This window comes from Mobula birostris, chromosome 19 (genome assembly GCF_030028105.1).
Source record: "Mobula birostris isolate sMobBir1 chromosome 19, sMobBir1.hap1, whole genome shotgun sequence".
In the NCBI taxonomy this organism is placed as follows: domain Eukaryota; kingdom Metazoa; phylum Chordata; class Chondrichthyes; order Myliobatiformes; family Myliobatidae; genus Mobula; species Mobula birostris.
The window spans coordinates 23,436,632-23,464,012 of NC_092388.1; the positions used below are offsets into that span (position 1 = coordinate 23,436,632).

The following is a 27,381-nucleotide window of genomic DNA, read 5'->3' on the forward strand; positions in this document are numbered from 1 at the left end:
TGAAGGAAATGGTAAGATACAGACATTGTGTAGGCAGAAGTGATTAGTTTAGTTGGCTATTTGATTACTAATTTAATTGGTTCGGTATAACATGATGGGCCGAAGGGCCTATTCCTGTGATATACTGTTCTATGTTCTATATAACCGGCGATCTAACAACATATGATCTAACTCTGCATCCAAAGCCATCACATGTCTTCACATAGCTACGTTTAGATGTGCCTGCTTCATTATTCTCAAGGCGGGCTTCAAAATATATCTTAATTAACACTGGTCCATTTATCCCGTCACCCCCTGTGCTGTCTCCATTGATGCACCGTCCAGCAGCACTTTGAGTTTAACTCTTTCTTCCTTGTTCTTCAAATGCTTTGTTTTAGCTGTCCTTCTGCATGGGGAGCCTCTCAGCTATTTAAATCCCTCCCTTCTCACCTACCGATCACCCCTCAGTCTGAAGCTGTTTGAAACTGTCTTGGCCATATTCGGAATACTATATTCAGTTCTGCTCGTTCCGTTATGGAAGGGTGTGTGGACAGAGTGCAGATATGATTCAGTAGGGTCCTGCCTGGGTTAGAGAGTGTTAGCGAGAAGGAGGGCTTGGACAGATTTGGATTGTTTTCTTTGAAATGTCTCAGGGAAGACCTGGTTTGATTGTTAAATTATGAGGGGCGTAGATTAGGTGATTGTGATTATGGTTATGATTATGAGGACATGCAGTCCCCTTTTATTGTCATTTAGTAGTGCATGCATTAAGAAATGATAATCAAAGCCACTTTCCCAGGGCAGATGGGAAATACTAGAGGACATAACCAAGGTGAGAGGAGGGGAGGTTTCAGGGAGGTTTGTGGAGCAGATTTTTCTTAAGCAAAGAGTGGTAGTTAGCTGGAATACAGGGGTGCTGGAAGCAGACACAATTTAAGAGAACCCCAGACAGAAGCATGAATATGAAGGGAATGGAGGGATAAGAATCATATGCAGGCAGATAGGATAATTTTCATTTGGCTTCATGGTTGGCACGGTCATTCTGGGCTAAAGGGCTTGTTCTGGCACTATACTGTTCTATGTATATGTTCTTTAACATTTTATAATTGGCTTCCGTGTCTTTGATTTAACATTCTAAGCTGTAATTCCTTTACTCTTTCCCTCAACCTTGAGCTCTCTCCTCTGTAAAGCCACTTTAAAGGCACCATTTTAAATTATATGTGATAATATTCCTGTGAAGTGCCTTGGGAAATTTTTACTGTGTTCAAGGAAGTACGGTGATTGACTCTTAACTGCCTGCTGAAGTGACACAGCAAGGCACTCAGCTGTATCATTAGAATAAGAATAAAGCTGAACCAAACACCCAGCTTTCACTTAGAAGCTGACTCTGGACATAGCAGGCTGCTCCCAACCTTGTCGACTCGCAGGATCCTTCTCGCGAACGCTTGGTGACTGATCACTAATTGGGAAGCTGTCCCGCAGACTTGTCGAGCAACAGCCTGACAATCACACTCACAGACTCTGCCTTAGCAGACAAGGTACCAGATTTCCCATCACAATTCCAGATCTGTTGCTTCTGTACTGATGACAAAGTTGGTTTCAAGGCTTATCACATTTCAAATCCTTCTTTCTGTGTTTCTATAAAGCTGTAAATTGCATGCAAAAATGAGCATTTAATCCATTGATCGAGGCGAATATAGACTTTTAATTTTTTTTTCCCTGTTGTCATGTTCCTTGTCATTTTTCAAATATATAAGTCAGTCCTACTGCCTCTACATCAATAGATACACATTTTTTTCTGATTTTTATCTCTCTCTTTGCTGTAGGTTGAAATAACTCAGTGCTTAGTTCAGTGTTCACCAAACTTTCTGTAATGCCCCACTTCAGGGGTTTATTTTATGCCCTTTCTTCATGATTCTGTACTTGAATTCTTTACAAGGCTCTCCCAAATCTAATAGGGTGATAGACTCAAAGAATTTTACAGCAAGAAAATAGGCCCTTCGGTCTAACTCATCCATATTGACCAAAATACTTAGCTGGGCTGTTGTCTGCATGGCCCATATCCCTCTAAGCCTTTCCTGTACGTGTATCTCTTTGAATGTCTTCTAACGGTTGTAATTGTACCTGCCTCACCACTTCCCCTGGCATTTCACTCTGTATACCCCCTGGGCAGCTGTGTGGAAAACCTGCTCATCTGATCTCCTTTAAATCATTCCCCTCACTTTGCTTTCTAATTTTAGACATCCCTACCCTGGGAAAAAGACTGTGATCATCCTCCTTCTTTAGGCCTGTCATGATCTAGTAAACCCCGATGAGGTCGCTTTACAGCCTGTTGTGGTCCCTGGAAAGTAGACCCAACCTATCCAATCTCTCCTTCTACCTCAGGCGGCACAGTAGCGCTGCGTTTAATGCAATCACTTTACAGCACCAGAAATCGCCGATTGGAGTTCGATTCCCGCTGTCTGTAAAGTGCTCGTATGTTCTCCTCATGACCTCCTGAGTGCTCTAGTTCCATAAGACACAGGAGCAGAATTAGGCCACTTGGCCCATCCAGTCTGCTCCACCTTTCCCTCATGGCTGATTTATTAACCCCCTCATGCCCATTCTCCTGTCCTCTCCCTGCAACCTTTGATGCCCTTACTAATCAGCCTCAGGTTTAACTATACCCAATGAATTGGCCTCCACAATTCAGAGATGTAGGGTTAGGGTTAAAGCAACAGGCATGACACACTGGAGGAACTCAGCAGGTTGGGCAGCATCCATGGAAACGAACAGTCAACGTTTCGGGCCAAGACCCTTCGCCAAGACTGAAGAGAGAGGAGGCAGGGGCCCTATAAGGAAGGTGGGGGGAGGGTGGGAAGGAGAAGGCTGGTAGGTGCCAGGTGAAAAACCAGTAAGGGGAAAGATAAAGGGGTGGGGGAGGGGAAGCAGGGAGGGGATAGTCAGGAATGGTGAAGAAGGAATAGGGGAAAGCACAATGGGTCGTAGAAGGAGGCGGAACCATGAGGGAGGTGTTAGGCAGCTGGGGGAGGGGGCAGAGTGAAATAGAGATAGAGGAAGGGAGGGGGAGGGAATTACCGGAAGTTGGAAAATTCAATGTTTATGCTGGAAACTACCTAGACATTATATGAGATGTTGCTCCACCAACCTGAGTTTGGCCTCATCATGGCAGTGGAGGAGGCCATGTATGGACATATCCGAATGGGAATGGGAAGCAGAGTTGAACTGGGTGGCAAGTGGGAGATCCTGTCTGTTGCGGCGGACGGAGCGGAGGTGCTCGACGAAGCGATCCCCCAATCTGCGTCGGGTTTCACCGATGTAGAGGCCGCACTGGGAGCACCGGATGCAATAGATGACCCCAGCAGACTCACAAGTGAAGTGTTGCCTCACCTGGAAGGACTGTTTGGGGCCCTGAATGGTGGTGAGAGAGGAGGTGTAGGGACAGGTGTAGCAGTTACGCTTACAGGGATAAGTGCTGGGTGGGAGATCCGTGGGGAGGGATGTGTGGACCAGGGAGTCGCGGAGGGAACGATCCCTGCAGAAAGCGGAGAGGGGTGGAGAGGGAAAGATGTGCTTAGTGGTGGGGTCCTGTTGAAGGTGGCAGTTAGGATTAGTAAGTTGTGGGCATGCTATGTTGATGCCAGAAGTATTGCAACATTTGCGGCACAATCCTTGATGATTTGATTTGATGCAAGTGCACATTTCACTGTATACTTTGATGCACGTGTGACAAAGCTAATCTTTTTCTTGAAACTCTGCAGTCCCAGCAACATCCTTATGAATCTTTTCAGCACCTTCTCTAGTTTAATCACATTTTTCTTAATTGCTTGCCAACCAGAACTTTGCATGATACACCAAGTGTGGTCTCACCAGCTGTAATATATTCAAGCGTGTCATACATCTTCACTCCCCTGTCTAACTGTGTTGCCAATGTCAGGAAACTAAGTTCTGTTCCCCTAGTTCTCCCAGTTCTGCAACATTCTCAATGGCCCTGTCATTTACCTGTAAGTCCTGCCTTGGCTTCACTTCACACTTGTGCTAAATTCCCTCTGCCTATTTTCCCAATTGATCCTGATCCTGTTTCAGCCTCCTTTGTTGTCCATTACACTGCCAATTCCTTATACTCTGGGGATTCCTGGTATTCCCAGCTGACTTATGCCTCTTTATTTTTCCTGTCCAGACTATCAGTATCCCTCATTAACTGGAGTTCTGCCATCTTGCCCTTCTCTTAATTGGAACTGGAATTAGTTTGTTGTTATGCTGAGCTACAGTGAAAAGCTTGTCTTGTATACTGTTCATACGGACCAATTCAGTACTCAGTGCACTGAGGTAGTGTGAGGTTAAAAACAATAATAGAATGCAGAATAAAGTGTTACAATCACAGAGAAAATGCAGTGCAGGTAGACAAATAGATGCAAGTTCATAACGAGGTAGATTGTGAGATACAGAGTCCATTTTATAGTATCAGGGAACCATTTTATAGTCTTATAATAGTGGGGTAGAAATTTAACAGAAGCTTCCCTCAAAGTTCATAGTAAATTTATTATCTTAATATATGTCACTGTAGTGGCACGCAAACGCGCTACTAAAACATATGGAGGCAGAGAGAGCTGAACTCAGAATGCCTTAACTGATTCAAAATCGCGCACTTAAATCTCCCCTCCCATGGGCCCCTGGGACCCGCGGGGCGGATGTGACCTCAGACTGTCCCCGGAAGGTCCGGCCCGAGCGGGTAGTTCCAAACGCGCTACCGTGTGTCTGCCCGCGGCTCCCGATGGCGGTTCGAGTCCCGCGTGTGCGGGCCGCCACATCACCATATACTACCCTGAGGTTCATTTTCTTGCAGGCATTCACAGTAGAACAAAGAAATACAATAGAATCAATTAAAAACGTAAATACTGACAGGGAACTAATGTGCAAAAGAAGATAAATTGTGCAAATAATAATAATAAATAAGTAAATATACAGTATAATACCCAGAACATAAGTTGTAGAGTCCTTGAAAGTAAGTCCCTACGTTGTGTTGAGTGATCAGTTCAATATTGAAGTGAACAACTTGCCAGATATCCTTTTACCTGCTAGCAGCCCCTGCAGTCAGTCTTTGCATGTACCTGTCAAATGCCAACAAAGTTAACCTTACCTCAATTTAGGACTTTTACCTGTGGACCAGCTTAATTCTTTTAGCATGACCTAAGAACTTGCTGAGGTCCACTTAGTGGTTGCATAGGTTTAATTGTGTAGATGCACTGCTTGCGTGTGGGGATGCTTCTGATTTATTAAGTCTGTGTTCTCAAATGTGCAATGAATGATCTGCTTGGCTTTCCCAAGCTGTCGAAAGGAAAGTTTTATTTTAAAATGTTTCATTGCTTTTATGCACAAGATATAGTTATTTTTGTTGAGAGCTATTAAGATTATATATTGTTTTCTCAGGATTCTTCAGACAGTTGGACCATCTCATGCCAGGACATACACTGTAGCTGTATATTTCAAAGGAGAGCGGATTGGCTGCGGTACAGGTCCAAGGTATGTCTTTATAAATACTGAGGCATTATTTTGATCATCTTTTATTCAGCAGGGATGCTAACACAGTAATCATTGACTTGCAGAGCAATAAACCAAAGGTCAATGGAATACTTATGAACTCACCATGATCAGAAGATTATTCAGTCTGTCAGCCCTGCTAGTTCCTAGCAGAACAGTCCCATCAAACCCATTGTCCCTGCTCCTTATTTCCATGTGGCTCTGCAATATATTCTGTATCACATGTGCACCTGTTAAAGATCCGGCCTGAACGCTGGATCGAAGGGCCTCTGCTGGTAGCTCTGGATCATGATGGTCTTTAATTTCTGTTTTCTTTCACCTGGCCATGTGGGTTCTGGCCCAGCCCCTTTCCTTTTTGGACTTCCACCAATTACCTGCTTATTACCTCATTTGCACCCACCTGTGTCTAATTTTCACTCATTACCCTGTCCATTTGAACCCTGCCTTGACTAGCATTCTCTGCCAGTTCATCCCAGTTCTGACCTGTGTCGTTCTAGCCCATCATTGCGACTTCTGCCAAATCGATTTTGCCTGATTCTGTGTTTTGGATTTTGCCCGTTCTTGGACCTGATTTTTGCCTGTGCACTCTGGATTGTCTGCCCTCGCCTGACTGCCCTTCCTGGTTAAGACCTCTGCCTGCCATTTTGGATTCGTGCCTGCCTTCTGTTTTTGAAAGACTGTTGCCTTCGTGCTCCCTAATAAATCCTGGTGAAAAAGTATTCATTGGTCTGCACTTGAGTCCCACCAAAACCCAACAGCACCAACTCATCTTTGATTCTTTTACCACTTATCTATTCTAAGGAAATTAAACAACCAGTATTTCTTTGGAATTTGGGAGGAATCCCAGTCAGTCACTGGAGGAGCCATGCATCTGATCTCTATCTGCATTGTACTCTGTGTTGCATGTTTATTATGTTTATAGTGGTAACTAGTCATATGAGTGGAGCCATGGTAAAAGCGAAGGAAATAAGTTACGTCTCCATGATTTGTTCTTGGCAGCTTGTAGTAGCTTGCATCCGTTGGTCAGGGGTCAACCGTGGATGTTGCATCCTAGGTATCTAGATACACACGCCTGGGTAGTACGATATGGACAGCAAGCTGTTGCCTATGTAGCAAGCTCCCCCTCTCCACACATCTAATGAACCCAAAGGAACGGCAGAGACCAATACAGTTTGGTACCAGCAGCGTCGCAGGAGCCGCCAGACTGTGTTAGGGACTCCAGCTCCGGATTTTTCCCTCAGTGTTTACTCCCGAAGCCTTCCCCATGAGAGGGTGTAGCCACAAGGCAGTGGAGGTTTGAAATCCTTCTCCTAGGTGAGCTGCCAACCACGGCCTGAAGCAACTGGTTTTAAGTAACCAGTAACCTGCCTTTGCCCCTTTTCCTGTCAGTAGAAGGGGTTCCGCTGGGTTTAGTAGCGAAGCCACACCTGGAAACCAGGAGCTGGACTTGGTTGTCAGAGGCTATTTGAGGTGCACGCCATCGGGAGTATTTAGTAGGTAGTGGGAGCTTGTCCCCATTACCACCCCCGGCTTTAACAACCTTAAGGTAAAGCTGTATGTTTTCTAATTGCTAATGAAGGATCGAATAATTGATTCAACTTTTGGAACAATCCCTACCAAAGTGAGGGCACATTATGCAGGTATAACAAATCCGTAGGGTCACGGACAGCGGCAATTGTTTTGTTTTGGCCACTACATGCAGGCTTCACTGCTGAGGTCAGGGGTCTCTGAGGCTGTGAGGCAGCAACACCGACTAGTGGTCACTCTACCTGAGTTTTGAATTGCATTAGCTCTGTTGATTGGGGTAGTTGGCCAGTTTGCTTTGCTTCAGCTAAGGATGGCCATCACCAGCGTCACTTCACATCACAGTAAGGAATTCCAAAACGCCATCCTCATACATCTCCTCACCACTGTTCAACGCTCAGTTTTTGGATCCTACAGAAAACTTGTCAAAGTTATGGGACAAATTTGTTCACTAAAATCAAAGATTAGAACATAAATGGTGAACTCAAGAACTGTGTTTTTGAAGGGAGGAACAGCTCAGAGTCTTTATTCATGATCCAGTCTCTCCAAGCAGTTGAACGACACCTGGGCTGTCCAGTTGTGTTTGTACTGCGGCAAGATGATCCGATTTGTGATATCCTGTGTCTTTAGCGATGCATGACCTGTACATGCTTGAAATGCAAGTCCGTTTGTGTCTAATGGAAAATGTGGATAAGAATCATGGGAAGATCAAGATGGAGCTGCTTTTCGTTATGGAGGTTGATTGCTCTGGAGCTAACTAGGGCAGAGGTGAAGCTAAAAGCAGGTAGTACTGTTACAATTACTTTGATCCAGTGATACAGTGACATATTTTTGAATCTGGTGTCGATATTAATGCCATAGCCTTTCTGATTATGTGAACACTGTCCAGAGAAAGAAAGAATAAACTGAAAAGCTTTTCAAAAACTTTGAAGGGAGTCTAGTATTAAATACATGAGAGTTAGAGATAAACCTATTGCATGCTCTTTTATCTCAGTTCTACAATTACCTTAATAGTGCTATTGTTAATGGAAGTTTGCGTGGTATACTTTTACCTATTATTAAAATGTGCGTGTTACTGAATTATCCATAGTCTGTAAACATTTAATTCCAGTGGAGTAACAGCATAGACCCCTGTAAAATCTGCTGAGACCATTTGCCCATTGTACTGGGCAGGTCTGTTGACTGGGGATGCATTTTTATTCCTGTTGATGTGAAATGCCATTTTGGCATTAGTTGGACTAAAGGCTGATTTATACTTGTGTGTACTAGCTTACGCCGTAGCCTACGCAAGTGGGCTACACCGTTGTGAGCATTTATACTTGTGTGTTGGTGTGTCTGCGTTGCTCTGCAATTCACCGCCAAAACACTAGTTGGCGGTGGGGTTTCTATGCCACTGTGTTGAGTTTCTTTGTGTTGAAACTCAACACGAAGGAACTCAAACTTCAAACAATGGCGACTGAAACTGAAGGAGGGTGAATTTTCTGGGCTTGTCCGGCCACTGAGAGACATGGACGAGGAAATGAATTTCAAATATTTTGGAATGTCGGCAGGTAGATTTGACGATTTGGTTCATCGTCTCCAACCATTTATTTCGCATCAGTGTTCGCACAGTATACTCAGAGACTGGCAATCACCGTTTGAGTTTTAGCTTCAGGTGGAAGTCAACAGGCTGTAGCAGCTAGCTACAAACTGGCATCAAGCACAGGGTCCTCCATAATTTCGGAGGTCTGTAAAGCTTTATGGAAAGCATTGCAGCCAAAGCTCCTTCCCTGCCCTTCAGTCGCCCAATGGGAAGCTATTGCAGCGTAGGAGGAAATGTGATGCTACCAAGCGGACCAATCACAGTTGTTGTGGTCTGCGTCGCCGCGATGCGTAGTTATATTTTTGCGGATGTGCACGTCAGGCTACGGCATAGGGTATGGTGTACACCGTACCTATGGCATGGATTTGATGCTCAAGTATAAATTGGTCTTAAGTCTGGCTATGTGTTCCAGGCTGCCGCCTGCAAGTAGTCAGAAACAGCCACAGCTTTCCTCCGTGATTGTGTTTAATTAGTGTAGGTGTGAGGTTTGAAAGTTCCCAAGGGACTCCCACAGCTCAACAGGAATGTATTTATCTTCATTCTCACCTTTTTAATAGCATTACATTAACTCTGTCCTCATTGCTTTGTTAAGAATAGTTCACCTGAGAGGAATGAGTTGTAATCCTGGCCTAGTGACTCTTCATATCTCGTATAAAATCCCACCTTCTAGCTACTTTGGACCTTTTCCAGTTCGCCTGCCACTCAAATTGGTCTGCGAATGGAGACCATTCCACTGGTCCGCCGGGGAGAGCATTCTAATCTGGCCGGATCACCGTTTGCTACTGCATGGGATTGAAATTAGCTGCAGAAAGTTGTGAACTCTGTCGGCTCGATCCTGGGACTATCCTCTGTGGCATTGAGGACATCTTCAAGGAGCAGTGCTTCGAAAAGGCAGCATCCATCATTAAGGAGCCCATAACCCAGGACATGTCCTCTTCTTATTGCTGCCTTCAGAGCGGAGGTACAGAAGCCTGAAGACATACACTCAACATTTCAGGAATAGTTTCTTCCCCTCTGCCAACAGATTTCTGAAAGGGCATTGAACCCATAAACGCTCCCCGCTTTCTTTTCTATTTTTCTCTCTTTTTGCACTGCTTATTTAACTTAACTTTTAAAAAAACACATAATTATTACTGTAATTTATAGTTATTATAATGTATTGCAATGTACTGCTGCTTCATGACAACAAATTTCACAACATATGCCAGTGATAATAAACCTGATTCTGATTCTGGTTTTGATGATGCCATTGCCTCGGCCCTCCACTCTGTCCCGTCCCACACAGAAAATGATGCCTCTTACGGCAGGGTGTTGTTCATTGATTTCATAACAGGATTTAACACAGGTTGTTGTGTAAGCTGTCTTTGTCGGGAATCAGCACCCCTCTCTGTAACCGAATCTTGGACTTCCTAGCGGAAAGACCCCAGTCGGTCTGAGTTGGCAGCAACATCTCAAGCTGAGCACTAGTGCTCCCCATGGTCTGCTGTTTACGCTGCTGACTCATGATTCCACTGCCAGATTCAGCTCAAAAAACAGCATCATTAAGTTCGCTGCTGATGCAACAGTGGTTGTCCTCATCAGAACAATGATGAGGAGGCAGAGAGGCTTGTCGAATGGTGCGAGAACAACAACTGGACAGTTCAAAAGAAATGATTTTGGTCTTCAGGAGGGCATAGGTTGACGCAGCCTCCATTGCACATCAATGGCTCTTATGGAGAGAGTGAAGAGCACAAAGTTCCTTGGTGTACACATATCGGATGAACTTTCTGGACCCGCAACACCTCCTCACTACTCAAGAAGGCGCAGCAGCTTCTACATTTACTGAGGGGATTGAGGTGTGCAAGGCTTCCTGTCCCCATTCTAACAACTTCCTACAGGAGCACCATCGAGAATGTCCCGTCTGGCTGCATCGTTATGTGATAAGGAAGCTGCAAGGCATCAGACCACGAAAACCTGCAGTAGATAGTAAAAACTGCCCGGAGGATAATTGGGGGCTCCCTCTCTTGTGTTTGTGACATTTACTGGGAGCATTGCGGATGAAAGGCCCAAATCATTGTTGAAGATCCCTATCAGCCATCCCGCAATCTCTTTGACCCACTACCATCGGGAGGGAAGTACAGGAGCATCAGGATTAGGACTGCTCGACTGTGTAACAGCTTCTTGCCTCAAGCTGTGAGACTGATGAATACCCTGCCCCTACCGAAGTCTTGTCACAAGGGCAGTGAGCTGTTTACTGTTTACCTGTGCCTCACTTTGTGCATTTGGAATTATATTTTATTAACTTATGTCCGGAGGAACATTGTTGTATGTATGTACAATCAGATGACAATAAACTTGAACTTCATTCCCCCGGGATCAATAAAGTATGACTATGACTATTCTTCTGAAACCAAGAAATTCCGCAGATGCTGAAAATCCAAAGCAACACACACAAAATGCTGGAGGAACTCAGCAGGTCAGACAGCATCTACAGAAACGAATAAACAGTCAACGTTTCAGGCCAAGACCCTTCCTTAGAACTGGAAAGGAAAGGGGAAGATGACAGAATAAACAGGTGGGGGAGAAGAAGGAAGATAGCTAGGTGATAGATGAAGCCAGGCGAGTGGGAAAAGTAAAGGGATGGAGAGAAAGGAATCTGAAAGGAGAGGAGAGTGGACCATAGGAGGAAGGGCACCAGGGGGGAGGTGATAGGCACGTGAGAAGAGGTAAAATGCCAGAGTGGGGAATAGATTAAGAAAGGAGAGGGAGGGAATTTTGTTTTTAACCGGAAGGAGATTCGTGCCATTAGGTTGGAGGCTACCCAGATGGAATATAAGGTGTTGCTCCTCCACCCTGAGGGTAGCATTGTGTTGGCACAAGAGGAAGCCATGGACGGACATGTTGGAACAGAAGTGGGAATGAGAAAGTGTTTGGTCAACGGGAAGTTTGTTTTTGGTGGTGGAGCGGAGTTGCTCAATGAAGCAGTCCCCCAATTTACAACAACGTGGTTCTCATCGATGTAGAGGAGGCTGCATCAGGGGCACCAGGCACAATAGATGGCCCCAGCAGATTAGCAGGTGAAGTGTTGCGTCACCTGGAAGGACTGTTTGGGGCCATGAATGGAGGTGAGGGTGAATGGGCAGGTGTGACACTTTGGGTTGCTTGCAAAGATAATTCTTCTGAGCAGATACCAGTTGCAAATCTGTCATTCAACCATACACATCAATACAGCCAAACAAAACAGCGTTCCCCTGGGGCCAAGTTCCAAAACAGAACACAGCACATATAATTATGATTTCAGAAAACATAAAAATTTAATAAGTAAAAATATAGCCCAAGTCCCTGAGTGTCATTGCATGTAGATTGGTGGTGCTGTAGCAATGTGCTACACACACAGTTAGAAATAACGACACGCAGTCTGTAAGTTGCACTCGAGACTAGTTTATTCAAACTTTGCGGCACTGGCTTTTAAGCAGTTCCCTTCCAGCCCTCTCCCTGCGTGTCCGAATCACGTCGGGGTCACCAATGTAGCAATGTGCTACACACAGAGCTAGAAATAACAACACGCATTCTGTAAGTCGCACTTGAGACTAATTTATTCAAATTTCGTGGCACTGGCTTTTAAGCAGTTCCCTTCCAACCCTCTCCGGGTGAAAAATGATGTCAAACGTGCATTACAAAAGTCTCTCCCCACGCACGGGCTACTTTGTGAGCCGATTCGCTTGGGTAGAAAGTGGGTCGCCACAGTGCCATGTTTCTACAAGAACAGCCGCAATAGTTCCTCATAGCCACAGTCAAATGCAGTCCAGCTTCTCTTCCACCGAGCGAACACTGGAGGGCAGCACGGATGGGAGGGGCCAGCACAAGAGTCCGGCAGCACACAGCCAGCTCTGGTGTCTCCTTCCTTGGCAGCCGCAGCAGGTGACACTGAGGCATTAATGAAGCCTAGTCTGCGCCACAACCGAGGTTATGGTAAAATAAGAAATTAAATCTGAGTAGAATAAATCTGAAATCGCCTTGAAGTCCTAGTTTTGCACAGAAGATGCTGTAAAAATATCTATAAGGCCCGTTGAACATTCTTAATGAAAGAATAGAATGTGTTATTTTTCTTTATTATAATCCATTTGTGAACTTTGATTGTAATCATTATTGTGGCTGACAGCATGCACTGGCACTGTGAGGCAGTAACAGAATAATTGACCTTTTGAATGAATGTAATTCCTGTGCGGTTTAATTTTCTTTGACAATACTTATTGATCCATGAGAAGTTGCTATTGTTGAACAGGTTTGTGAAAGTATTAATGCATGCAAAAGAATCTCAGGGTTGTATATGGTGACGTGTATGTACGTTGATAATAAATTTCCTTTGGATTTGGAAAGGAGTTTTCTCCTACTACATGCTTGGTCTTGTTTAGCCTTTCTTCGGACAGCAAGTATTAGGACCTTTCTTCATTGACTGTGGGGAGAGAGAAAGGGGTCTATGTTTTTGCATAAAATTGAAAACGCTTGAATTCTCAGGTGAAAATAATGGGGGAAACTACAAGTGTTTGATGTCATTATTACCTGAAACTGACAACAATTTCTGGTACAGTACATATGTAGTGAAACGTGAATGCTGTCCTCCAGAGGTATAATCAAGGCAAATCAATGACTTGACAAAACTTATTTGCCAACTAATTAACTGTGAAATATCTTGAAGGTGTTATATTTTGTTGTATGAGTGATACTTGTAAGGTTCAAAGGTCATGTTCTTTGCTTGGTTACCCCTTTAAGGCTGATTCATACTTGTGCGTCAAATGGACGCCGTAACCTACGCAAGTGGCCTATGCGCGTTGTGAGCATTTATACTTGTGTGTTGGTGTGTCTGTGTCATTCTGCAATTCTGGCACGTCGCGCATGTGCACACACCTGCCCGTGCAAGGCTTCATGGTCATGGTAGTCTTTCTCGGGGTAAACAAGTTTAAAGCAAGCGTCTTTTTTCGTAAAAGCAAAATGTGTCCTCCATAATTTTGGAGGTCTGTAAAGCTTTATGGAAAGCATTGCAGCCAGAGTTCCTTCCCTGCCCTTCAGTCGCCCAATGGGAAGCTATTGCAGTGTAGGAGGAAATGCGATGCTACCAAGCAGACCAATCACAGTTGTTGCGGTCTGCATTGCCGCGACGCGTAGTAACATTTTGGGAGAGGTGCGTGTCAGGCTATGGCGTAGGGATCTGCGTTGGCTCTGCGTGGGGTTCGCAGCAACGCCGTACCTATGGCATCGATTTGACGCAGTTGTATAAATTAGCCTTTAGTTGCCATATCATAATTTTATGTATAAGGGCTATAATTCCCTCATATTCCTCTTCAGAATAAATTTTAAATTGATTTTCCCATTTAAAGGTATTTGTGCATGATACCTGAGCAGCTTTTTTCATCCTATGTATGTGTTCCATTCTATATTTTGTACATGGTGAAATATTGAAAAATAGTTAATAGTTATGCATTTTTGACCTGGTTTACTGTAAGAGAATTCTTCAATTTTATTGGTTCTCCTTTTGATTGATGACATCACTATTGCTGGTTACCGGAGCATTCAAGACTCGATGCAGATAGCAATTGACTTTAGGAAAGGGGAAGATTTTGACATTGATAATGGATTTAATTCCCCACTACTCTGAACTGATTCTATGACCTACAAACTCACTTTCAAGGGCTCTTTACAGCACATGTTCTCAGTATTCTTTTTATTTGCACAGTTTGCCTTTTTTTCTTTTGCACATTGGTTGTTTGTCAGTTTTTGTCTTTTTATGTATTTATTTTTCCCCTTAAGTGCCTGTAAAAAATGTATCTCGAGGTAGTGCATATACATACTTCTGTAATAATTTTACTTTGTAGTATGAATTTGACAGGTTTTTGTGGGTCGTTTTCTTTGAGACCACAGTGGGTGTCGTTGCTCTAGCACTGATTAAAGTATCTAGTGAGATATATTGAAAATTATCTGCAGCTCAGGCACAGAGCGCACAGAGAGAGACAGCGAGCAAAGAGGGGGGGAGAGAGAGAGAGAATGAGGAGGGAGAGAGACAGAGTGTTAATATTTCAGGTCAGTGAGAACATTTTCCATTATTCTCTCCCTAATACATATTGTGTCTGTTGAAATGTCTGTCAAAGAATTTTTGCATGAGAACTGTTAGGGTAAATCGAGAGTTTTTCATTCACTGTCACCATTCAGAGAGTTTGGCCAGTATTCAGATAATCTAACTCATAAGCATTTGGGTTTGCTTTGGGAGTTGAATGTTGTTCAATCTGTAAAGCAATGCACATGAAAGTTTTGTGTGAACATTGCCTTGTGGGAGTAAATAGAAAACCTGCACTGAATCAGTGCACTTCATTCTTTGGCACATTTTAGATCCACAGATGATAAGCATGATAGGGCAGCGCTCCATCTGTGCTGCCAGTCAAGAAATGGTACATTATTAGGACATATGCCAAGGATGGAGGAATTCTTCTGAAAGGAGGCTGGGGCCTACATCCCATGGCAAAAATGGGAGGTGATCTCATTGACACATAATAGTTTTAAAGGATTTGGAGTTGTAATTGCTGTGAGACTGTTTGCTTTGTTGGTGAATTAGAGACTTTGGTGTCATTGCCTTAGAAAAAGAAGACAGGGCTGAGTTGAGAAAAGACTTAAAGGTTTCAGGTCTTTGTTCCTCCGGCATTTTGTGTGCTGCTGTATGCAGCTGCAGAACCTCTTGTGTTTATGTTGTGGATCTTTGGATTTGTTTACCTCTCGAGATGATTTTGGATTTAATGAATGCAGAGATCAGTGGATCCTTGAAGGCCAAAGGAATATGGGAAGAATGCAGAATGATCAACCATGACACTGCAATGAAAGTGTGGTGTCACCTGTGGGCTGTCCCCAGTAAATCCTTAGGCTGTGTTGGTTGTTATCACAAACAACGCATTTCATCATATTCTTCAATACACATGCGGTAAGTCTCTGAATCTGAAGGCCCGCTAACCGCCATCTCTGCTAATGTCTGTGGAAAGACAGGTAAAATCAGCACAATATATTACAAAGACTGCCATTGTTCCTTGTCCAATACGGTATTTAAAAAAAAACTTGGATTAATTGTATCATTTTGCACAGTCTTCCAATAATTCCTGTGGCCTCTGGAGAGGAGAAGGGGGAGGAATGACTGAGTTATGTTGCAAGACCCTTCAGCTGCAGAGCAGTGGAGGAAATTATCATTGAAAAATTTGAATTGCAGTTTCACATTTCCTAACACTGCTGGCCTCATGAATTCTGCATTCAGCACTGAAATTATTTGCTGTGCCGTACGAGCCTTATGTGATCATAAAAGGAAATTTGCTCACTAGATAAATTACTGAAGAAGTGTGTAGGAGATAGAGCTGAAGGATTAGCTGTACTCCCTGCACCTTACATTTGGGAGCCATGATTTAAACCCAGTGCCAGTAAAAGCAATAAAGGGCATCACTTTAATGATAGTTGGCTACTTCTGTAGGTGAATCAAAATCTGGTAGTTTAGCGTGTTCTGTAAAGATTATAATTAAAGAGCGCAAAGTCATTTGCATATGCATTCTTGGAACTTCGAGTTTTTAATTATTTTGTCAGAAGGGCAAACTCAGTGTTGAATTTTTTTTTGCTCTAAATGGCTGCAGAATAAAATCTGCTTTTGAAAACGACTTGGGGACTGTCCAGAGTCCTTGTGGGTAAAACACAAAATCCTAAACTGCTGATCAGTGTTCTTCAATATTCAAAAGTTCAATGTAAATTTATTATCAAAGTACATATATGTCGTCATATACTTTTCTAATGGAGGAAATGCAGCACCCAATTGTTAAACACCGCCTCCCATAAAGAGTAATGTGATAATGTCCAGTTAAACAGTGATATCAAATGAAGAATAAATATTAGCCAGAACACGGTTTAACACCGTAGCCGTCTGTAAGATAGTGTTTGGTATCTTTTGCCTTCATCTGAAGGAGCAGATGGGGGCCTTGGTTTATCACATTAAGCAAGAGGCTGAAAGCAGCATATAGAGACAAATAGTCATAAATCAGGAGGGATGGTCGATGTCAGAGTCTCGGAGCACCACAGCACAGAGGCAAGCCCTGTGGCCCATCTGGTCCATGCTGGTGTGGTTTTCTGCCCAGCCCAGTTCCCTGCACCCAGACTACAGCCTTACATTCCCCAGTCCTCCATATCCTTATCCAAACTTCTGCTAAGTGGAACCTGCATCTACTATTTCCGCAGGCAGCTTGTGCCACGCTTCCATCACCCTCTGAGTGAGGTATTTCCCCCCTCAGCTTCCTCTTAAATATTTCACATTTCACCCTGAACCTTTGACTTTTAGTACTAGGCTCTGCCAACCTGTGGGGAAAAGTCTGCACACATTGGCTTTATCTGTACTCCTCATAATTCTTTATACTAATATCAGATCTCTCCTCATTCTCCTGCACTCCAGGGAATAAACTCCTCACCTAGTCCATTTTTCCCTGTAACACAGGCCCTCAAGTCCCGGCAACATCTCTCAATTTTTCAAACTTATTGATATCTTCCTTGTAGGCGGGTGACCAGAACTGCACACACTATGCCAAATTAGGGATTGTACCAATGTCTTACACACCATCGCAGTTCCAGTATTCAGTGCTAACTGATTATGACCCTACCTGCCTGTGATGTCAGGTAGATAGGGTAATAGTAAATAATTGCTATTGTGGTTTTCTTCCATTTGCTGAGGAACCATAGCATCTGCCTTGGCACAGCTGCCATCTCATTTGTGCAGTGCTAAATGAGAAATAGGTCAGCATTTATAAGGAGTATTTTCCATTGAAGCTAACGAGGCTGTCAATGAGTTCTGGGAAACAGATGGGGAGGATGGAAAATCCAGGAGCGAAGTGTTGAGTAAGGGAGAGCTGGGATGGCAGTGTGTTGGGGAATACGCAGTACCCAGGTTTTCCAATCTTTTCCAAAGCTGCCTGTCTACAAAAACACGACACTTGTAAATAAATGGAGATGAGTCAGTAACAATAAATGTCCCATTTGGAGCTTTTGTGGTCCCCTGCATTTACTTGATTATTCCAAGTGAGTGAACGGCAGAAAACAACAAGCTTGAACCATTCTCTTTGATGGGGAATGCACAAAAGATGACGAGGAACTGGGTGTTGTGCTTCAGATGAATTATGACAGGAGGTGCCAATTTCCAGACAGTTGGCACTTCTGCTGGAAATGTGCTCAAACAATTCAAAACATCTGAATAACGCCTATTATGTTTGATTTCCTTGAAAAGCATGCACAATTTACTTTTTCCAATCCAATTTCTAAGCACGTCTCTTTGCTCCTGCGTGTCTGTTTATTTCTATTCACACTGTGCATTATCTTACAAAGTACTTTTTCCTTTTTTTTCTCTCAGCTTATTTTCAAGATCTCAGAATAACCTCTGGCTCACTGTACATATATAATGACAGTAGAGCTCTACTGCTGATAGCAATCTTCAGAAAATATATTTCCATTGAGCAAACAATAACTGATAAGTGACCATTTTGATATTTTTGCAAATTTTCAAATACCTGGTGGAGTCAATTCAAATTATGTTGTTTCCATTTTTCGTGCTTCATTTTCGTGGAGAATCACTTGTGTTGTCCTTTTGCAATTAAGTTATAGGATTTTAAATCATTTGTAATTGTGCCCAATCCTATGTGTGCAATTTTATAGTCAAGTGTGTCAGTCTTCATTCTACACAATTCATGATGTTGATAATTTGTGTTCTATTATTTTCCCATCCCTAAACTACCACTTGATCCTGTGAGAAGCAAAGAAAATCTAATTCTGATGATGAATCTGATAGCTTAATAACGTCCAATTCTCTGATCTTAGTCTGTGCATTACCTTGCCATCCTTAGAACTGTTTTCTCTTTCGAATAGCATTCAACAAGCAGAAATGGGAGCTGCCATGGATGCATTGGAAAAATGTAAGTAAATTGTTTTTATTACTTTTATTGTCATTGTTCTGCTCCCAAAGTCCATAAATTTTACAGTTGGACATTCGACCATAAGATGTAGGAACAGAGCCAGTCTGCCCCACCATTTCATCATGGCTGATTCATTTTCCTTCTCAGCCCCAATCTCCTGCCTTCTCCCTGTATCCCTTCATGCCCTGACTAATCGGAATCCATCAACCTCTGCCTTTAAATGTACACAATGACTTGGCTTCCACAGCTGTCTGTGGCAACGAATTCCACAGATTCACCACACTCTGGCTAAAGAAATTCCTCCTCATCTCCATGGCATCCTTGTCTGGTCCGGGGTGCGCGGTGGGCGTGGTGGAGGAGGTCACTGCACAGGGTCAAAAGAAGCTACAGAAAGTTCATTGGGTAGTGGCTTCCATAGTATCCAAGACATCTTCAAAGAGCGGTGTCTCAGAAAGGCAGGGTCCATTATTAAGGACTCCCACTATGCAGGATGTGCCCTGTTCTCATTGTTACCATCAGGACTGAGGTACAGAAGGCTAAGTACACACATTCTGTGATTCAGAAACAGCTTCTTCCCCTCTGCCATCTGAATTCTGAATGGACATTGAATCCATGAACACTACCTCACCTTTTTTTATTATTTCTGTTTTTGTGCTATTTTTAATTTAACTGCTTAATGTACACTTATATACTTACTGTAATTAATTTATTTATTTTTTCCTCTATGTTATCATGTATTGAATTGTACTGCTACTGCTAAGTTCACAAATTTCATGACATATACCGGTGATATTAAAACTGATCCTGATTCTGATTCTAAAAGGATGCCCCTCTATTCTGAGGCTGTGTCCTCTGGTCTTAGACTTCCCCACCATAGGAAACAACCTCTCCACATCCACTATATCGAGGCCTTGAACTAATGTTGGACTTGAACTGATAAAAAATATGACTAAGGTGCTTAGGAAACTCCATGGACTGTGTAAAGCTCTCCTCGTTTGACACGAGTTTCATTCTTGTATTTCCTTTGCCAGTGATCTGTAGAAACAGATTATGTTAATCATAGACTTGATTACCTGTGTAAGAAGTATATACAAGTAACTCACACTGTTACTAATCATTGATTAACCACTTGTCATTAACTTTAAGTTAAATGGATATTCTGGAAGCAGTATCCTGATGCCTGAAGCTTAAGATCAGAAAATGTTGAGGTATCAAATAAATTAGCTAAAAAGAACATAAGAGGCTGCCCAAGGAACATCAGTGTTATATTAATATACGAGAAAATTGCCAGTTCCCTGACTTGCTTACTTGATTAATCTTTCAATTGTTTATATTCAGTCAAAATAAATATTAATGACTGTGTTGGCTCACTACACTATTAATAAATTATAATGGACTGTTATTTTTAGTCACTGCACTAACTTTTGTAGATAAGAGCCTAAACTTCACTTCTGATATTTGACCTGATTGAAGCCAGTGTTGCTATTTTGTGCATTTATTGAATGCAGCTCCAAATTAATTTCTAGCCTGAGGTTTGTTGTTGGTTGGACCATGTGTTACACCTATTTGTGCTGTAGGCCTTCTTGCCCTCTTTTTTTTGCAAGAGGAAAATATCAGTGTAAATGGACCTCTTCAGAAGCCTAATAACGTTGCTTCCCTAAAATGATTTTCCTCCCTCTCACATTTGCAGTTCTCAGACTAGTTTCAGCCTTGCATTTATTTTTTCTTGATGTGGCTGAGTACCACAGTACAAGATTAGTTATATTACCAGACAAGTCATCCAGAAGTTTGAACTAAAAATCTAGACATGTGGGTTCAAATCCTTACTACGGTGGTTAGGGAACTTTCAACCCAGAAGAGTATGATTCACTTTGGAAGATCAAATTTGAAGGCAGGATGTAGGGTTGATGGCAGGATTTTTAACAGTGTGAGGGAACAGAGGGACCTTGGGGTGCACGTTCATGGATTCCTCAAAGTTGTATCGCTAGTTGATAGGGTTGTTAAGATGGTGTATGATGTGTTGACCATTATTAGTTTTAAGTTCAAGCCCTGTGTAATGTTGCAGCTCTATAAAACCCTCGTTAGACCACACTTGGAATATTGCTTTCAGTTCAGATCTTCTCATCACCAACAATGATGAGACAGTCTACAGAGAAGAGGTGGAATGGCGTGAGGCCTGGTGCCAGGCAGATAACCTCTTCCTCATTGTCAATAAGATAAAGGAGATGGCTATCAACTTCGGGAGAATTCACACCACTCACACCCCTCTTTACATCGGTGGCACAGCAGTGGAAGCTGCAAGAAGTTTCAAACTCCTGGGGGTGCACATCTCGCACAACCTCTCGTGTTCGGTCCCAGAACACATAATACAAGAAAGCTCACCAATACCTCAACTTTCTAAGGAGGCTGAAGAGATCTGGATTATGCACGTCTATACTCATGTCATTCTACGGAGAGCATCCTAACAAACTGCATCACTGCTTGGTACGGAAACTGCATTGCGGCGGACAGGAAGTCTCTATAACGAGTAGTTAATACTGCCCAGCATATCACTGGCACCAGTCTATCCTTCATCAAGGACATATATATGCAGAAAGGTGCCAGAGAAAGGCCAGGGAAGTATCCCACCCACCCTGCTCATGGCCTGTTTGTCCCACTCCCATCAGGAGGAGGCTATCTAGCATCCTCACTGGGACTACCAGATTCAAAAACAGACACTTTCCCCAAGCAATCAGGCTAATCAAAACCATAATCCACTAACCCATCCCTCCATATCCCAACCACCACTATTCTATCATTTCCTGTCAGTCATCATATGTACAGGCACTCCTGTGCTGAGTGTCACTTTATAGACATACAATCAATCTAAGTATAGAAACTATCTTAAGCATTTATACCTATGTGTTTGTTTTATTATTGTGTTCTTTATCTTTCTTTTGTGCTGCTTCAGATCCAGAGTAGCAATATTTTTGATTCTCCATTACACTTATCTACTGGAAATAACATTAAGTAATCTTGTATCCTGAATTTTGTTAAATGGCAGGCAGGCTTGAGAGGCTGATGACTGCTTCTGGTCGTGTGGCTTCTCCCAAGGTTACGACTGGTTCCACTCATGTGAGGTGTTCATGAAATGTGGCTGCAGACCAAGTTCCCAGGCAGCTGAAGAGTCCTGTGGCTCTGCAGCTGTTGTCAAGTTCATACTTCTGGCTCTCCCAACACTCGCTCGTATCTATGGGATGTACATAAATCAGATATCATAAGCTGAGGAGGAAGTGGTCAAACAGAGCACTTAGTTCAATGGCATTTAGGATTGTTCTACCATGGTCACCCATGTATACTGAACATTTAAAATCATTTGAGTATTTCTTTCAGATTTTTTTTTCCTTCTCCATGGCTAATGTCACAGTGGAGAACCTGCTGTATCATTTCAATTGCCCTCAGGTTATAAAGTCCTAATTTTTAAAAAACATTTTATTTATTCATTTACGGGATGTGGGTGTCACCAGCTAAGCCAGCATTTATTGCCCATCCCTAGTTGTCCTGGGGAAGGTGGTGTTGAGCTGCCTTCTTGAACCGCTGCAGTCCCTGAGGTGTAGGTACACCCACAGTGCAGTTAGTGAGGGAATTCCATGGTTTTGACTCAGCGACAAAGAAGGAATGGTGATTTCTTTCCAAGTCAGGATGCTGTGTGATGGAAGGGTATTTCCAAGTGGTGGTGTTCCCAGGTCTGCTGTTCTCGTCCTTCTGGATGGCAGTGGTCGTGGGTCTGGAGGCTGCAGCCTTAGGAACTTTGGTGTGTTGTCGCAGTGCATCTTGTAGATAGTACACACTCCTGCAACTGTTCGTCGATGGTGGAGGGACTGGATGCTTGTGGAATGGATACCAATCCAGTGGGCTGCCTTGTACTGGATGGTGTTGAGCTTCTTGAGTGTTGATGGAGCTGCACTCACCCAGGTGAGTGGTGAGTATTCCATTACACTCCTGACCTGAGCCTTGTAGATGGTGAACAGGCTTTGGGGAGTCCGAAGGTGAGTTATACCCCACAGGATTCCTAGCCTTTGATCTGCTCTGGTAGCTATGGTGTTTATATGGCAAGACCAGTTCAGTTTCCTGTCAATGGTAACCCTCAGGATGTTGATAGTGGAGGATTCAGTGATGGTGATGCCACTGAATGTCAGGGGACGATGGTTAGAGCCTCTCTTGTTGGAGGTGGTCATTGCCTGGCACTTGCATGGCTCGAATGTTGCATGCCTCTTGTCAGCCCAAGCCTGGATATTGTCCTGACAGTTATGGTGACTGAGCCTAGGCTGTGTGTAGTCCAACCGCCAAAATCTCCATTGGCAGATCAGACGGAGGAGGACACTGAAATTACAACTATAGATTGTCTGTGGCCTGGACAATTCAGTAGTTGTTACTGTGACTGAATGACCTTTTAGGATCAACTTGTGCTATTTGCATTTCCTGTGACTCCCAGATCAGATCACTGAGTTATTCCAGATTCTGTCAGTAATTCATTGAAGAGATGATTTTCAAATCAAAGGATCATCGAAGGTGAATTTTCTTGCAGATAAACCTTTGCCTCTTGATTCATAATATTTTTCATAACTTTAACAGAAGTTTAGCCTTCCTTTAAACATTTTCATTGAGCCAAAGTGTACCACTGAAGAGCCCTTAGCCTTTGCAATCTTAAAAAATGTTTTCTACATTTAATGTTACATAAGCATGTGATACTTTTGGTTTTATGATCTAATTTGTTTTAAGTGATAAAAGTGTTCTTATTATGATCCAGTTGCAACACACTAACAGGCAACAGTAAACCAGTATCAGCTGCTCATTATCAAACACAATATAAAGCTTGAGTCACATCGGGAGGGTTTGGGGCAGGTGACAAGAACAGAGTCAAAGAGAAGATGTTAGAGTGTACAATATAGGTATGAGAGCTGGAGAGACAGAGGTTTGAGGAAAGAATTCTTAAAGATTAAAGGTCTTGGCAGACAAAGTCATCCTGAGCCATTTGTCAGAATGTAGAAGCATAGCAGACTTAATTTTTGGTAGTCTGGAGATGCTTCGAGATGAGGCGGCACCATGGATGAATATCCAGATTAGAATATTTGTGTATTTGTTAATATAAAAATATTATACACCACATTGTTTACAACCCACAAGGATACGGACTGAGGGATTGCGGCAAGTAGATTTATTAATAATTTTCTCAGGAGAATTGGGTAAATGCATGAAGGGGGATGATTGCAGGATTTTATGAAAGAGCATGTTAGCTGGGACTAAAATGGATAACTCAAACAAACTGAAAACAAAAATTATACCTGAGGAAACAAAAGAAAAGTGGTTGGCCATTTATCCCCTTGACTTTATTTGGCTATTCACTCAGTTCATTGTCACTCTCTGACCTACTCCATATACTCATTCTTGGCTTTATGTAATCTTGATACAGCTGGCTGACATTAAAAATTTATCAGCCTCTTTATGCAGGTAACTTTCAGTCTACTACTGTACCTTCCACATCTGATTGCCTTCTCTGTAATTTTTTTCAATTTTGCCTTCCCCTTTCTTGACAATTCAGTCATCAGAAATTCTTGCTTTTTCTACCCATGCTGATGGAATGAAGATATGAAGGAAACAATTTTATGCAGAGTGGTTGTAAACTGGAGCTCATTCTTTGAATGGTGTGGAAACAGAGTTACTAGATCTTTTAAAATAAAAAAAATTGTACAGGCATTTTGGAAAAATACTTTTATAGTACATGGAAAGAATGGGGGAAAGTCGGTGTCCAAATTGCTCCACAAATTGACTGCACAGAGTCAATAGGCAGAAAGGCCTCCTTCTGTGCAATTTTGTTGGATGACACAGTACGGCAGCTGAAACTGTTGCCTCAGTGCTTGAGACCAGGGCTTAATCTGGACCTTGGATGCTGTCTAATTGGTGTTCACATATTCTCCTGGTGACTATGACTTTCTTCAGCTGCTGTGGTTCCCTCGCGCATCGTAAAAATGTGCATGTTGGTCGGTTTAACAGGACCTGAAGCTGAGTGTTAGAATCTGGGTTAATTTATTGAGAATGTGGGGAGAATAAAACGAGATTCATGGAGGATTAGTGTAAATGGGTTGTTGATAGCACAGACACAGTGGGCTGAAGGACCTTTTTTGTGCTGTAGCTCTCTATGACAATTCTGTGAAGCCCAATTCCATCCAATCCAAAAAGTTGTGTAACATGGCAGAATAACTTGAGCAGAGAGATACTGAATTTTGAAATCTAGTGTGCAGGGGAAGAAAGGGAAAACAGGAGCAAATGTCTCTGTAAAGCTGACTACAAAAACAGAAACTTCTGAGGACTCTGAGTGAAGTCCAGAAGCTATCACACATCAATAAAGTGCAAAAAGCAACAGCCCAATCTTTTATCTCCAGAGCAATAAAGTAGAAATATAGATAAAGTTTGCTAATTCTGCATTAAACCCCTCTTGGAGTTCTGCATATGGCTCTCTTCACCTTATCTTACACATGGAAGAAAGAGAGAATCCAGATAAGATTTGAAATGATAATAGGACAATGAGATTTTACCAATCAGCAAAGTATGTTTAGGCTGAGTGTTTTATGTTTTAAAGGGGCTGAGAAGTGATCAAACACTGGTCTTAAAAATTATGAGAATTTTCCTCGAACATAGTGTTTCTCCAGCATTGAGGCCCAAATTGCAGTTAGTTCTGATGCCTAGGCCACCTCATGCATATGTTTGACACCCAACTTTACAAAACAGACACTGTATACCAAGTTTTGTCAGAGCAAGAGTTTACCATATGGACAGAGGAAAAATATTCAAGAATGCTTCTGAAGTCGTCTTTAGAGAGTATAACATCTCTAGTGACTCTTGGAGCCCAAAATCAATAATTGCTCAAGTTGGAGAAGTAGTATTTGGGATGGCATTGAGAACCTCAAGACCATTTTCTTAGACAAACTGACCCAGCATAAGTGTCATAAATGAAGTTACCACAATTCCTCCCCTCTCCGCCTAATCCCAGTAGACCACTAGACCCACATGCACTGGAGTCTTCTGGTCCCATATTAGCCATTAATCACCTCGGAACTGGGGGATAAGCAAATCATCCTCAATCTCAAAAGGCTGCCTAAGAAGGAGAAGAACTTACTTCAGAGCAGTCTGTCCATCTTCCCCTCAAATAACATGAGGCTAAACTGAAAGCAGTTTATAGTTAAATTGAGAAGGTTCTTTTAAATACAGTAAAGGGCAGATTAGAAGGCCATTTATATTCAAAACTTCCATTTATCAATGACCCTGTTAACTTTTTCATTCATGGATTACTCGTTTGTCATTAAATAAATATTTGTTGTCGCAGTGGCTTTCTTTACATATTTATCATCTCCTTTTTGTGTGTTTGACAAATTGAAAGCGACAGTGTGCATGAGATGGGAATAATTGTTTCATTCTTGCATGCTGAATTCAGTCTTCCCTTCTCTTCTCTCGCCACCCCCGTTTCTCCACTGCATTCTCAATGAACCAATTTGCAGTAACGTTACAATTAAGTAAATTAATTGCTCATTGTTCAGTGAGTGCTGCTGTGATTTTGTGACGATTTCAATTACGTTGCCCATTTAGTGCAAGATTGAACATTGCAATCTGCAACGGGAAGATGGTAATGTATTTGTGTGTATCTGCAGAGATATATTTGAACAGGTAACCAACAATAAGTTGAAATTAAGTGTATTGCTAATGAAATTACAGTCATAAAATATTAATGAGCACAAACATTTGGATTTTAAAACTAAAGGGAGCCAGCAATAAAGCAGTACCCTTTAATAAACTATGCAGTAATACAAAAATGGCACTTCAATAACATCATTTTACAGCCATGCATTGTAGTGATTAGCAAATCCACGAATAGATTCAGTTCAGTGAAGCCTTTTATAAAAGCTACTTTGCAATATAAAAATCAAATTAAAGAAAATAATTTAAATTAAAATAAATCTTCTGCATATTGCAGTTATTGATATTTTTCAGATATTTACAATGACAAAAGCCTTTGATACTTAAGTATTTTAATCGTCCCAGAGTGCCACCATTATTCTCTTCTACCTATTGGGTAGTCCCTCAGGATTGAGCCTGACTTGCTTCCATTCTGGTTTTGTGGGTCTGAGGTGCCTAATGAAGCCAAAATAGAAATAATGAATTTGATTTTTTTTTTAAATTTTATTGAGGTAGAGCGAGGAGTAAGCCCTTCCAGCCTTTCAAGCCGCACCGCCCAGCAATCACTAATCCTGGCCTCATGTCGGGACAATTTACAATGCCCAATTAACCTACCACCCAGTACATCTTTGGACTGTGGGAGGAAACCAGAGCACACGGAGGAAACCCACGCGGTCACGAGGAGAATGTGCAAGCTCCTTACATGCAGTGGCGGGAATTGAACCTTGGTCGCCTGTGCTATAGCGTTGAATTCTTCTACGTATGAGGCAGGTGGGGCCGGATGCGGTGGGTACGTAGGGTGGGCAGTCTGTGAGGCACTACGCGGTAGCTCCCTGTGCTCCTGATGCACGGGTTGATGGTTCGCAATTGCAGCCCAAAGCCTTTATCTCGAACTGATCGTATGGAAACAATAGCTGAAACACAGAACCAAACTTCAATGATTTCAAATTCTCTAAATGTGTGTTTAGAGGAAACAATAGGTGAATTGTTTCACCTTATTCAAACAATATTTACCCCTCTACTTAAACAAGACTACCATGGACTTTTTTTACTAAGCTGGAAGATCTCAGAAAACTTTGTGCAAAAGCAAAATAC

The 27,381-nt window shown here is 42.5% G+C and overlaps 1 protein-coding gene across 2 annotated transcripts in view; it reads left to right on the forward strand.

The window, feature by feature from the left end:
* The window catches only part of drosha (drosha ribonuclease III), a 164,247-nt gene that overhangs the window by 129,659 nt on the left and 7,207 nt on the right, over positions 1–27,381 (forward strand). For both annotated transcript variants that reach the window (XM_072283348.1, XM_072283349.1), the window contains 2 exons: positions 5,410–5,502; positions 18,530–18,576. In XM_072283348.1, coding sequence (XP_072139449.1) covers positions 5,410–5,502; positions 18,530–18,576 — 140 coding nt within the window. The remainder of the gene's footprint in view (positions 1–5,409; positions 5,503–18,529; positions 18,577–27,381) is intronic.